The sequence below is a fragment of the Salvelinus fontinalis genome, chromosome 9, assembly GCF_029448725.1.
Source record: "Salvelinus fontinalis isolate EN_2023a chromosome 9, ASM2944872v1, whole genome shotgun sequence".
Taxonomy (NCBI): Eukaryota; Metazoa; Chordata; class Actinopteri; order Salmoniformes; family Salmonidae; genus Salvelinus; species Salvelinus fontinalis.
The window spans coordinates 36838200-36851047 of record NC_074673.1 but is presented as its reverse complement, the minus strand read 5'-3'; the positions used below and the strand labels follow the sequence as shown (position 1 = coordinate 36851047).

Here is a 12848-nt window from a genome sequence, read left to right as displayed (position 1 = left end):
GTCACAATTATGAAACAAGATGAGGATTAAAGAAAGTGTTGTTATAAGGTGGTGTAACCATATAAGGTGAGGTTAAAAGCTATACAATGGACATTTCATCTCACCGGTCACCTGACCGGGCAGTGTGTACACACAGCAAACACAGATGCTTCTCTACGGGTGACTACGTCAATCTCCTCAACAGTTATCATGACACCACAGAACTCTACCAAAACATAGAAACCTCAACATAAGATACGACACACAGCTCGTGCATTCTAGATGGTGCATGTACAGCAGGTTTCTATAAAAGAGGTCTCACTGGTATGTGAGGATGCTCTTTGCTCTGCAACTGAATGAGGCTCCTCCACTTAAGGTAGTATCTTTTAGCACCCTCTCATTACAAACATAGCAACGTGTAACACTCAGACATAATAACCTATGGTGGTGAGGCACATCTGATAGCCCTGCTGAAACATAACACCATGACTGGTCCTTCACTTAGGTGCGTTGACACTAGTGCTGAGCGATTCACCAAAATGTTGGTTATTTTTTGTTTTTTTAAAACAACTTAATTGACCGACATCGGTTCAATTATTTGAATTCCATTTCCTTACGTTTTTTTCTTTGAGCTCAATGCACACATTGCACAGTTTTTCTAGAGATAAATCAGATCCAGCCTGAACTGTCGAATTTAATAGGGAGTTGTTGTTTCCAACAGGCCAATATTCTACATACACTACATGACCAAAAGTATGTGGACACCTGCTGGTCAAATATCTCATAGGCATTAATATGGAGTTGGTCCTCCCTTTGTTGCTAATTCAGCCTCCACTCTTCTGGGAAGGCTTTCAACTGGATGTTGGAACATTGTTGCCGGGACCTTTTCCCGTTTAGCCACAAGAGCATTAGTGAGGTCCGCCACTGATGTTGGGCAATTAGGCCTGGCTCTCGGTCTGCGTTCCAATTCATCCAAAAGGTGTTCGATGGGGTTGAGGTCAGGGCTCTGTGCAGGCCAGTCAAGTTCTTCCACACCGGTCTCGACAAACCATTTCTGTATTGCCCTCACTTTGTGCACAGGGGGCATCGTCATGCTGAAACAGGAAAGGGCCTTCCCCAAACTGTTGCCATAAAGTTGAAAGCACAGAATCGTCTAGAATGTCATTGTATGCTGTAGCGTTAAGATTTCCCTTCACTGGAACTAAGGGGCCTGAACCATGAACAGCAGCCCCAGACTATTATTTCTCCTCCATCAAACTTTACAGTTGGTACTATGCATTGGGGCAGGCAGTGTTCTCCTGACATCCGCCAAACCCAGATTCATCCTTCAGACTGCCAAATGGTGACGCGTGATTCATCACTTCAGAGAACGCAAACAGTTCGAGTTGACGTAGCTTCCAGAGGCAGTTTGGAACTCGGTAGTGAGTGTTGCAGCCGAGGACAGACAATTTTTACGCACTTTCAGCAATCAGCAGTCCCATTTTGTGAGCTTGTTTGGCCTACCGCTTCCTCGGCTGAGCCGTTGTTGCTCCCCGACGTTTCCTCTTCACAATAACGGCACTTACAGTTAACCAGGGAAGCTCTAGCAGGGCAGAAATTTGATGAACTGACTTGTTGGAAAGGTGGCATCCTATGACGGTGCCACATTGAAAGTCAATGAGCTCTTCAGTAAGGCCATTCTATTGTCAATGTTTGTCTATGGAGAATGCATGGCTGTGTGCTTGATTTTATACACCTGTCAGCAACGGGTGTGGCTGAAATAGCCGAATCCACTTATTGGAATGGGTGTCCACCTACTTTTGTATATACAGTGTAGTTTAACGCATGAAACATGGTAATTAACTACAAATGACCATAATCCATTTCGCATCTACTTGTCCGGTCTGTGTTTTATTTTACACCTGCTACGGAAGAAACAGAGGAATGCATGAGCAGGAGGTGATATAAAGAGCAGCTTTTGCTTCGCGAGTTCTCTACCTGAAAATACATGATCTAAGTGATTGATAGTTGATATTCAGCAGTCATTAAAGTATGCATTTGAAGAACTACCAAATAGTGATTTTGTCAGACAGATATAAGCAGCAGTTCTATAGAGATGAGATGATGACCTGGAATGAAATAATAAATTCATCAAATAATATACACAACAACTCAAATATTGTATTAAAGTAATGTGAATAAATGATGGTTAATAAGTGATAATCAGTAATGGACAGTCACTACCATCAGGGGACTTTTACGAATTGTTTTATTCTGTGTTGTTAGAGTATTCAACCCACATAACGCATAGCGCATTTAATGTCAATTAAATAAATAAATATCGAAACCGAAATCCGTGATTTAAAAACAAATCGAAACGAAACCGACCTCAAAAAGCACTAATCGCTCAGCAATAGAGGACACACACATCTATGATGAAGGAAAATAGTTTATGTTCCTAAATCTGGGGAGCACTTGTCTGCCACACCTCTCTCTTCACTGACAGCACCGCAGACTCATCATCTCTGCTCTATTACCATTCATTAATTCCCTCAGTCACACTCTTCCCCTGTCCCTGGTCCCTACTGCTGCTGGCTCTGACCCCACTTACCCCCTGACCCCTCACCCCTGGAGGGCAACCTGCTCTCCGAGCTCTCAGCGAGATGGGAAACATGAGTGAGCTACAGAGCTCCAGAGGATGGTCCACAGCCATAGAGTCCAATGATGAGAAAACTAATACTGTTGTCGCAGCAGCATACCTCACTGGTAGTCTCTCATCACCCTCTCTACTGTTCTAGATGTAGGCCTATAGAAGCTTTCCTTTCCCGATTTATAAGGTTAAGATCAGAGTTGAGCAGAGACCCTTTAAAATAACACTGCAGAACTTTGTAGAATTCATGAGAATGTTCTGATCTGGGAGCAAAATGTTCCAGTCAGGCTCGAACTCACACACACGCAAAAACGTGTACACACGCACTCAGTCACACACTAAATTGAGAAGTGTGTGCACAAAAATACAGACAGACATGCCTATAATGTATGACTTGGGTGTAGAGTCAGGCCAGACATAATGTATGATAGCTTTCCTCTCCATCTCTGTAAAAACAAAGAAAAGGTTTATTTTTGTAGGTAGGCCCCTGAGATGTCCCTCTATAATTAGAAAAGCAGCCCTCTAAGCTGAGAACATATGGAAATCATTAGCCTTTGCAGACATACTTACTCTCTCACGAAGCATGTGCGTGCGCACACACAAATACATTCACACACACCCACACCGAACATATGTCATACACACAAAAATACAGGAAAATATCAACCAATGCAACTGCCCTGTTCACATTGAAATACTCACACACCATAACACAGGCTTATTTGATAGAGAGCCAGTCACAGTCAGGAGCAAAGAGAGGGAAGTTAACAATTACATTAATGAAGAAGGGCAATTCCACGTTAACATAATAATGCTGAGACCGTGTGTCAAACAAAAACCAATGATTGCAAAGTTAAACAAACCTTTCAGCTATGCACAGAAAATTGTACAAAAACACATTTACTTGAAGAACAGATGCAAAGTTTGGTAACAGAATGATGGTTTGTGCTGCTGTGCCATCATTGTGTTACCAAACTTTGCATCTGCACTGTTCTTCATATGTTTGATCCTGTCCCAAGATCGTTGTGTTTTGGACAAGTGTTTTTGCAACAATGTCTGTAGTTTTGAGTCAATGTAGAATTGTGCCCTCTGTTGGCCTACCACCTACTGGTTTAACGGTGTCCAGGGCAGTGCAGGATGCAATTGCTTTTGCTACTATCTTTGCCAAGAAATGTAAAGTCCTGGAGTGGAAAGAGGGTCACCCACCATCGCATAGTCAATGGCTGCAGGACTTGATTCACTTTTTAAAACTAGAAAAAAAATATGATACATTTTAAAAAGGGAAAAATTATGTATTTCCTCCCTCCTTCAGAGGCAAGACTTTCCAGGTAATTTACTTGACTGACTGTTGCTGCTTTTGTAATTATTATTTATTTTCCAAATATCTGATGTGCCTCCATTCTGTTGAACTGATTTGAAACTGCTGAGAATCTGCTACCATACCCGTTAATGTACCTTTGAGCTGTGCTTCTTGGCCCTGGGGACCATTCAGCCTCTCATTGGGGTTGGGTGCATGAGGGTGCGGGTGGGAAAGTGCACCCATTTGGGTCCCCAGGATCAGGATTAAAAAGCACATCCTCTGAACAATGTAAAAAATGGCTCTGACCTTGTCTGAAGTTGTCGGAAATTCTAAATCATTAAATATGTAATAACTTCAAATGCGAAAAACTGGAATAAATATATTTATCAACAGCCAAATGTGTGTGTACACAAGACTACAGTAACGTTAGGAAGTCTAGAGAAGACAGTCTTACTGTTGTGTCACAGTGGCGATGATGTGCGTGCATGTGTACGTGAGTGTGTGCCCGTCTACGTTCAGAATCAATGTCACCCGGTGTTGAGTAGTGAGGTAACACCACAGAGACAGAGAGCAATCAATCAACCAATCACTAGAATTCCCAACAAGCGGCTCTAAATCTCAGCGGTATGCTAATCGATAGCACTTAGCCTGAACCGCCAGTATTTCACAATGCCGCTGTGGACCACTGTTCTGGCAGATTATAGCCATGCCACACACACACAGGAGTACCCACAGAGCATGACAGCAGGTCAATCAAATCTATGAACACAACTCCTCTCAATTAGATGGGGGATGGAGGATTGATGAAATGTTGGCTGGTGTTTTTGTTGAGTGCTAGGCTTGGGCGGTATACCGTATACCGGGGTATTTGGAAATAGCCACAAGATGGTTTTTCAATACCGTTTAAAACATTAAAAAAAATTTTATAAATCAAAATATTTGTAGGTACTTCTTAAGTAAATACCAGCAGTCAACTTGAGCAATACATTAGGAGATAAAGAAGATTGCATTCTTCATTACACCTGCCACATCATTTTTCTTTATGAAGCTTATCGGTAGTCCCCAGTCATGTGGTGTTCGTTTACAAGCACACAACGACGAGAGACCGCCTTGTGAGCAGCACGCACCAGGGGATCTAGTTACAGTATGGAATTCACAACTATATGTTTGCCAGCTAGACATCTTATAACTATTAAGTTTACTGTCTAAAATGTTCTAAATGCTCTGCAGTTGTGCATTTGGTTTGCTAATTTATTGTCTAGTTAGCTATCTAGCTAAGTGGCTAGCTTCTTCCAAAATCAAGCTGAGGTAGTCTAACAGCAGAGAAGCCCCTCCTGGTAGTGGCAGTCGGGGCCGTTTAAGATGAGCATGACCTTATTTCTATTACAGCATATTGGATGACTGTCTTTCATATTCCATTCAACCAGCTCAATGTAACATCGATAGGATTAGGCTACTACTTGATACTAAAATTGTCCCTATACCCATCATAAGGTTGCTACAACAGGTCGAGAGAACATTTTTAGTAATCAAGGTGACAGACAGTGACACATTAAATATTGCCTTGCACACTCTTGCCTGCATCTAGCTGATCTAGGGCGTAATCATTAGCCCAACAGTTGCAAACAAGAGTTTCTATTGGATAAATTCAGTTATGTTTATCCCTGTTTCATTCCATTTGCTTCCGTTTAAGATTTATTTTCAACAGAATCGGTGGAATGCATACGCCCCTGATCACCCGCAAACACAGTTCACTTTCATAGCAGCCACAAACAAACCACATGATCACTTTGCTTGTTGTACAACTCGTTCTCGCATCTATGCGCTCTCCTCCTCTCACATTTTCCCTTCGTTTGTGGACTTCAGGGCACAACACAAAAAAACAAGCCAACCCTTCATACCATAACCGCTACACACAGCCTACAACGTTGTCACTATATTGGCTAACGTCATAGTCAGCATAGCTAATAGAACTAACGCGTTAGTAAACCCGCTACAATCATGCAGTACAGAATACAGAAAGTAGTTTATCAGTTACACCAGCTGACCCGGTGGCAATAAATGAATAAAACCAAAAGTTTACCTTGACTTGGAAGAGTTCCAGTGTTGAATAGCCATAGCCAGCTAGCTAACATAGCCTCTGTCTGTTTGAGCGGGCTAAACTAGCTAGCTGCATTCGCTAGCTAAGCAAGTGAAAAAAAAGAAAGAGATATATATATATATATAGCTCGCTCTCTCACTGAGTCAACTACTCACAACATTTTATGCACTGCGGTGCTAGCTAGCTGTAGATTATGCGTTCAGTACTAGATTAATTCTCTGATCCTTTGATTGCATGGACAACATGTCAGTTCATGCTGCAAGAGCTCTGATAGGTTGAAGGACGTCCTCCGGAAGTTGTCATGATTACTGTGTAAGTCTATGGAAGGGGGTGAGAACCATGAGCCTCCTAGGTTTTGCATTGAAGTCAATGTACCCACAGGAGGACAGAAACTAGCTGTCCTGTGGCTACACAATGGTGCAACCCCAGACTGTGCTGTTGAGGCTACTGTAATTTTAATCATTTATTTGGTGACGTGAATATATTTAGTATAGTTTTTTCTAAAAAGGCTAACTTTTTTAATGTTTCACTATGTAAAAAAATATATAAAATTCACAGAGGATGGCCCTCCCCTTCCTCCTCTGAGGAGCCTCCAATGCCTCCTGGATCAAGAGCCTTGCTGCCCAATATTTGTTGTGTGTGTGCAGCAAAATGTGAGTAGCATATTTTTTGTTACTTGTAAAACTTTATGAGCTGTCCTGCAAATAGTTTAGGTAAGAGACTGTATAACATGTTTGCAATATGCTTGTTAGCATTCAGTTAGCACTTTCTCAGGGATTTTACATGTACTTGTTAGCATTGCTAACCATCGGATTACAGAGGCTAAGGTGGGTTTGAAAATAGCACCCCTTGTGTTCAGTGCTGATATTACCAAATATCCTGGTAAGGCACAAGGTCGGTATGAAGGTATTACAATTTGGATACTGCCAAAGCTGAGTGCACCACTATGATGCCTTATGCAACGACAGGCACCACAGAGCTCTGATTTTAGCCATCTTTCCTTTATTGTGTTTATTTCATATGTCTCAATACAGTTATCTTGATAGTGCCTGCCTGGAACAGATCTATAAAGGAAGAATTATATAAAATTTAGATAGAGAAAGACAGAGAGGGAGGGAAGGTGTGGGAATAGTAAGAGAGAAAAATAGATTGAGATGGGGTTGAGAGAGGGGAGAAGGGAGGGAGACAGAAAGTGAATGAAAAAGCAGACAAAAGAGCAGTTTTTTGTGCGCAGTAATGGCAGTCAGAAGGCCAAGGCCACATTACAGCGCAGTAGGAGCTCAGACAGACAGAGCTGAACAGTATGGCAGGGAGGCACGTGTTCATTTAAGAGAGGCTGAACTCAATGGAGATCACATGCCTGGGGCCTGTCCTGCTGACTCAGGCCTTCCACTACACTGCTAACCTCAAATCACGAGAGAGAGAAAGAGACTTAACTCCAGTCGCACAGGACTCAGGAGAGAGAGAGAGAGAGATAGAGGTGGTGAGATGGGGTGTAGACAGGACAGGAGAGCCGAAGATGGAGAAAATAATGGAAAATAAAGGGTGGGAAAATGCAGTCAACACTTTCTTGCCTCTTGTTTAAGGCGGGAAAATAGTGGGTGTAACATGGGAAAGAGAGAGCACCATGGGACCTCCGTAACAGCACAGCGTGTGCCACTGCAACGTTATCTCAACATCCAGAGAGCCTTATGAGCTGATAAGAACAAAATAAAACAACATTTGCCCTGTCCATGCAGCAGGTTGTGATGTGGTTTTAAGGCGAGGTAATTCACTTAATGGGTCTGGTCTACAGGAATGACGAGGGAGGGCTACTAACTGACTGACGGCTACTTCCTGTTGTCGTACTATAGGTAAGCCCACCCTCTCCTCCTCTACAACAGGAAATGGTTCTGGACACACTGTACAACCTGTAAGGAAAATATCACTTCCTGTCTGGACATAAGCCACCGCCTCAGAGGAAAGATGCGCTCGGCAAATTAAACACCATGGCAACAGAGGGAAGTATTGACATGCAGGGGAGCCGGAGAGGAGAGCAGCTGGAGCTGTCATAGCTAGACAATGATACACACACACACATTACACACACAAAATAATATGCACAAACAGAACATATACACAACACACGCACAGACACTATCCAAGCAGCCATAAGTACACGATGCACCAATGCATGATGTACCGCCTGCTGCTACAACACACACACACACATCCACTTCAAACTCACAGCTCCTTCCCCTGACATCCAGTGCAAAGTGCAACTACTCCAAAATACTGTTGTCAAACATGCAAGCTTGTTCGGAACATGAATTAACAACTTCACATACACTAAAACACAGGGCTGAGAATTGCCAGGGACCTCACGATAATATACACTGCTCAAAAAAATAAAGGGAACACTTAAACAACACAATTTAACTCCAAGTCAATCACACTTCTATGAAATCAAACTGTCCACTTAGGAAGCAACACTGCTTGACAATAAATTTCACATGCTGTTGTGCAAATGGAATAGACAAAAGGTGGAAATTATAGGCAATTAGCAAGACACCCCCAAAAAAGGAGTGATTCTGCAGGTGGTGACCACAGACCACTTCTCAGTTCCTATGCTTCCTGGCTGATGTTTTGGTCACTTTTGAATGCTGGCGGTGCTCTCACTCTAGTGGTAGCATGAGACGGAGTCTACAACCCACACAAGTGGCTCAGGTAGTGCAGTTCATCCTGGCACATCAATGCGAGCTGTGGCAAAAAGGTTTGCTGTGTCTGTCAGCGTAGTGTCCAGAGCATGGAGGCGCTACCAGGAGACAGGCCAGTACATCAGGAGACGTGGAGGAGGCCGTAGGAGGGCAACAACCCAGCAGCAGGACCGCTACCTCCGCCTTAGTGCAAGGAGGAGCACTGCCAGAGCCCTGCAAAATGACCTCCAGCAGGCCACAAATGTGCATGTGTCAGCATATGGTCTCACAAGGTGTCTGAGGATCTCATCTCGGTACCTAACGGCAGTTAGGCTACCTCTGGCGAGCACATGGAGGGCTGTGCGGCCCCACAAAGAAATGCCACCCCACAACATGACTGACCCACCGCCAAACTGGTCATGCTGGAGGATGTTGCAGGCAGCAGAACGTTCTCCACGGCGTCTCCAGACTCTGTCACGTCTGTCACATGTGCTCAGTGTGAACCTGCTTTCATCTGTGAAGAGCACAGGGCGCCAGTGGCGAATTTGCCAATCTTGGTGTTCTCTGGCAAATGCCAAACGTCCTGCACGGTGCTGGGCTGTAAGCACAACCCCCACCTGTGGACGTCGGGCCCTCATAACACCCTCATGGAGTCTGTTTCTGACCGTTTGAGCAGACACATGCACATTTGTGGCCTGCTGGAGGTCATTTTGCAGGGCTCTGGCAGTGCTCCTCCTGCTCATAGGCGGAGGTAGCGGTCCTGCTGCTGGGTTGTTGCCCTCCTACGGCGTCCTCCACGTGAGCCACCTGAGCCACTTGTGTGGGTTGTAGACTCCGTCTCATGCTACCACTAGAGTGAGAGCACCGCCAGCATTCAAAAGTGACCAAAACATCAGCCAGGAAGCATAGGAACTGAGAAGTGGTCTGTGGTCACCACCTGCAGAATCACTCCTGTTTTGGGGGTGTCATACTAATTGCCTATAATTTCCACCTTTTGTCTATTCCATTTGCACAACAGCATTTGAAATTTATTGTCAATCAGTGTTGCTTCCAAATTGGACAGTTTGATTTCACAGAAGTGTGATTGACTTGGAGTTACATTGTGTTGTTTAAGTGTTCCCTTTATTTTTTTGAGCAATGTTTTATCACGATACGATATGTATTGCAATTTTCACGATATTATATGTTTTGCGATTCGATACTGCGGTTTTATGGCGATTTGATGTTCAAACATATTGCTCACTATATATGTCTGCTGCAGAGACAAGAGAGCATGAGAAAATGAGTTTACCAGTCATGGAAAGAAAAGTGCTGAAAATATGTTGAATCACTATTTAAAAAGAAGATGCAGTCCAAGCGAGAAGATGAACAATACCAGAGTTTTGGCGCAGGTACAGCCGACTAGCGCTTTCTAACTATACCATAAAAAAAGGTACCTATAGCTTGTTCTCCATCTTGGAGTCAAAGAATTGATATAATATCGTCCAAAATAATATTGCGATATGTAACTATATCGATTTCCCCCCCATCACTACTAAAATGCACTCTAACACTCTCCCTCACACACAACCAGTTGTATCAGAGTAGTGTGAAAGGCAAGCAATAATCAAATTCCCTGGTTTCTCGAGAGCAGAAAGAGCGGAATGACAGGATCAAAGGCTTTCTGTAAGAGCTGTCAGAAATCAATGGAGTGAAACCGGCAAGGATTATACCCTCATGTCCTAGACACATACACACACCTTTCACAGACTATTCAAACATGGCTGTGGAAACACAATTGACACCACATTATGCAGTTAGCATTACTGTAACTTAAAGATGGAATCTGCAGTAGGGAGAAACAGCGCCACTGGCCACCCCACCACCGTTACTATTATTTTTGTTGCCGAGCTGACAGAAAAACCATGGCAATACATATTGTGCTCTTCTATCGTGCTCTTCTAAGTCCGAGGGGGAAAACAATGTTTGTTATTTGCAATAACTTCTTCATTGTTGTAATATCGCAACCAGACGTGGTTGTTTCACCATTAAGGATTCCAGCTTTAAGCAGTGGAAGTACCTCTGTTCCTATACAAATGAAAGTGCTAATTAAGGAAAAACAGTGATATTTAACCGCTCTACAAGTCAAATATTAAGAGATAGGCGTGGGTGTCTGGGTGATGTAGTGACTAGGTGGGGATGTACCTCAGTCCAGGGGCAAGGGAGGAGGGCTCAAATCTTCTGGGTACAGTCTGTACATATGGCGTCTCCTCCTTGGCCTTCAGAAAGCTCTTGGCCTCCTTGGAGTCAGCATCAACCTCTTTGGATACCCTGGAGACAGAAAAAAGACAGACAGATACTTAAACCCAGGACTGTATTAGTGGCAGTCTAACGAACATAAGTAAATATCATCAAGTTACATAACTCTGTACATTTGTCAAGAAAAGGACACACAGACAAGAAGCCATGGGTTGGCTGGCATTTTAACAAATTCCCACCCTCTCTATAATTCTCTCTCACACACACACACACATAAAAACATCAGTTTTTCCCCAAAACGCACGGCTGATGTTTCATAAACCCCTTAGGCTGGTCACTGTTTACGAGCCAATGCTTTTGGTTGAGTCCCTCGCTGGTAGTACAAGAATCCCCTCCCACACAAACACACACACTCAGAAACACGAATCAAAATTCAGTAATATCTGACAATACTTTCCCTCCATCTCCTGCCAAGTGGTAATTTTTTAATCAAGGCTATGCCTCTGCCTCTCACTCTTCTGTTTCTTCTCCCTTTCCTCCTTAAACCCTGCACTCGCTTCTAGCACCCCATCTACACAACCATGTGGTCACTTAGGGCCCCTGGTCCCAAAAAAAAAATATATATATTATGTTTTAATTGGAACTCAGTCGGGGTCTCAACTTATTGTTGTGAGTAAGAATAGTAAAACACACCAGGTGCAGGGGGTGGGAACGTTGTGGTGATTTCCATTTGGAGTGGAGAAATAACAACAAGTAGGGCAATGACAGCTGTCAGTGTAGTTAGCTAGCATGCTAATGTTATCTAGCTAGTTAATGTTATCTGTTGTTGCTACACCGTATTCAAAAGATTAGCCAGCTGGCTATGCAATAGCAGGTTCTTGAGCTGGATTTGTCATAAGCATTTAGGGAAAACTCTGCCACAGATGGATAGGGGAAACCCGTATCTTTGAATTTGCCATCTATTGTTATCTCAAGTTTTGGTAATTTCCATAAACTGCGGCCGCGAGTTCGCCATAGAAATAAAAATAATAAGATGAAGCACCGGTAATATGGATAGCCTGACCATTGAACGATTTGAACTACAGATACATTTTTCTACATTGTAATGACGGTGCAAAATTTGGTAGGCTGCTTGCAGGCTATTTTGATGCGCTACAGCAATGACAAATAAATCCATGCTCATGCCATTGTTCTCATAGCTAGAAAAAGTGAAAGGGCAATGACTTTGCTCATGATGCACGCCGCAAATTATATGTAACACCATCAGTGCATCTGACACAAAACAAAACACCAAAACAAATGTAACATCACAAAATAGATAAACAAGTTTGTGGAATTTTCTTTTGCGGGTACCTTTTCATTATAAAACAGGCACTTGTGATTTCTAGCTACACCAATCAAAGCAGTAGAGAGAGCATGGTCAAAACCATTCATCTTTGGGGAACAGGAGGAGCGGGCTTCCAAAATGCAATCATATCACACGCAATTTTACCATTTATGAAATGGTCATACTGTTTAAATACAGATCAGTTTACCCAATGGATTATGATCATTTGCTGGTAAAAAAGTGGAGGTGAAAAAACATAAGTTTCCACCCTGTATTTTAGAATTGCAGGAAATGTACTGTAGAACTGCACATTTTATCTCTGCCCAATGACAAAATTATAGAATTTAATTAAATGTGTTATAAAAAAATACTAAATTCTCTCTCCGCCCCTTGGCAAAATGTGTAGAATTAAAGGAAAGTTACTCTGCGTCAAGAGAGGGGCCACGTTTTGCCGCGAGGTGGGGGGCCCCCCAACCAAATCTCGCTTAGGGCCCCCAAAAGGCTAATGCCGACCCTGAGTGTAGTGGATGATACAGCATCTGAATCCCTCAACAGACACTGCACTCCATCAGATATAATAGACTGTCCTATCTTCTCAA

General features: G+C 43.1%; 1 protein-coding gene across 5 annotated transcripts in view; it reads right to left on the bottom strand.

Moving 5' to 3' along the window:
- LOC129862511 (craniofacial development protein 1-like) overlaps positions 1-12848 on the bottom strand; it is a 55245-nt gene that overhangs the window by 39717 nt on the left and 2680 nt on the right. For all 5 annotated transcript variants that reach the window (XR_008760775.1, XR_008760776.1, XM_055934261.1 and 2 more), the window contains exon 5: positions 10869-10994. Coding sequence is in view for 3 of the 5 variants with exons in the window: in XM_055934261.1 (XP_055790236.1) it covers positions 10869-10994 (126 nt within the window). In the remaining 2 variants the exon portion in view is untranslated. The remainder of the gene's footprint in view (positions 1-10868; positions 10995-12848) is intronic.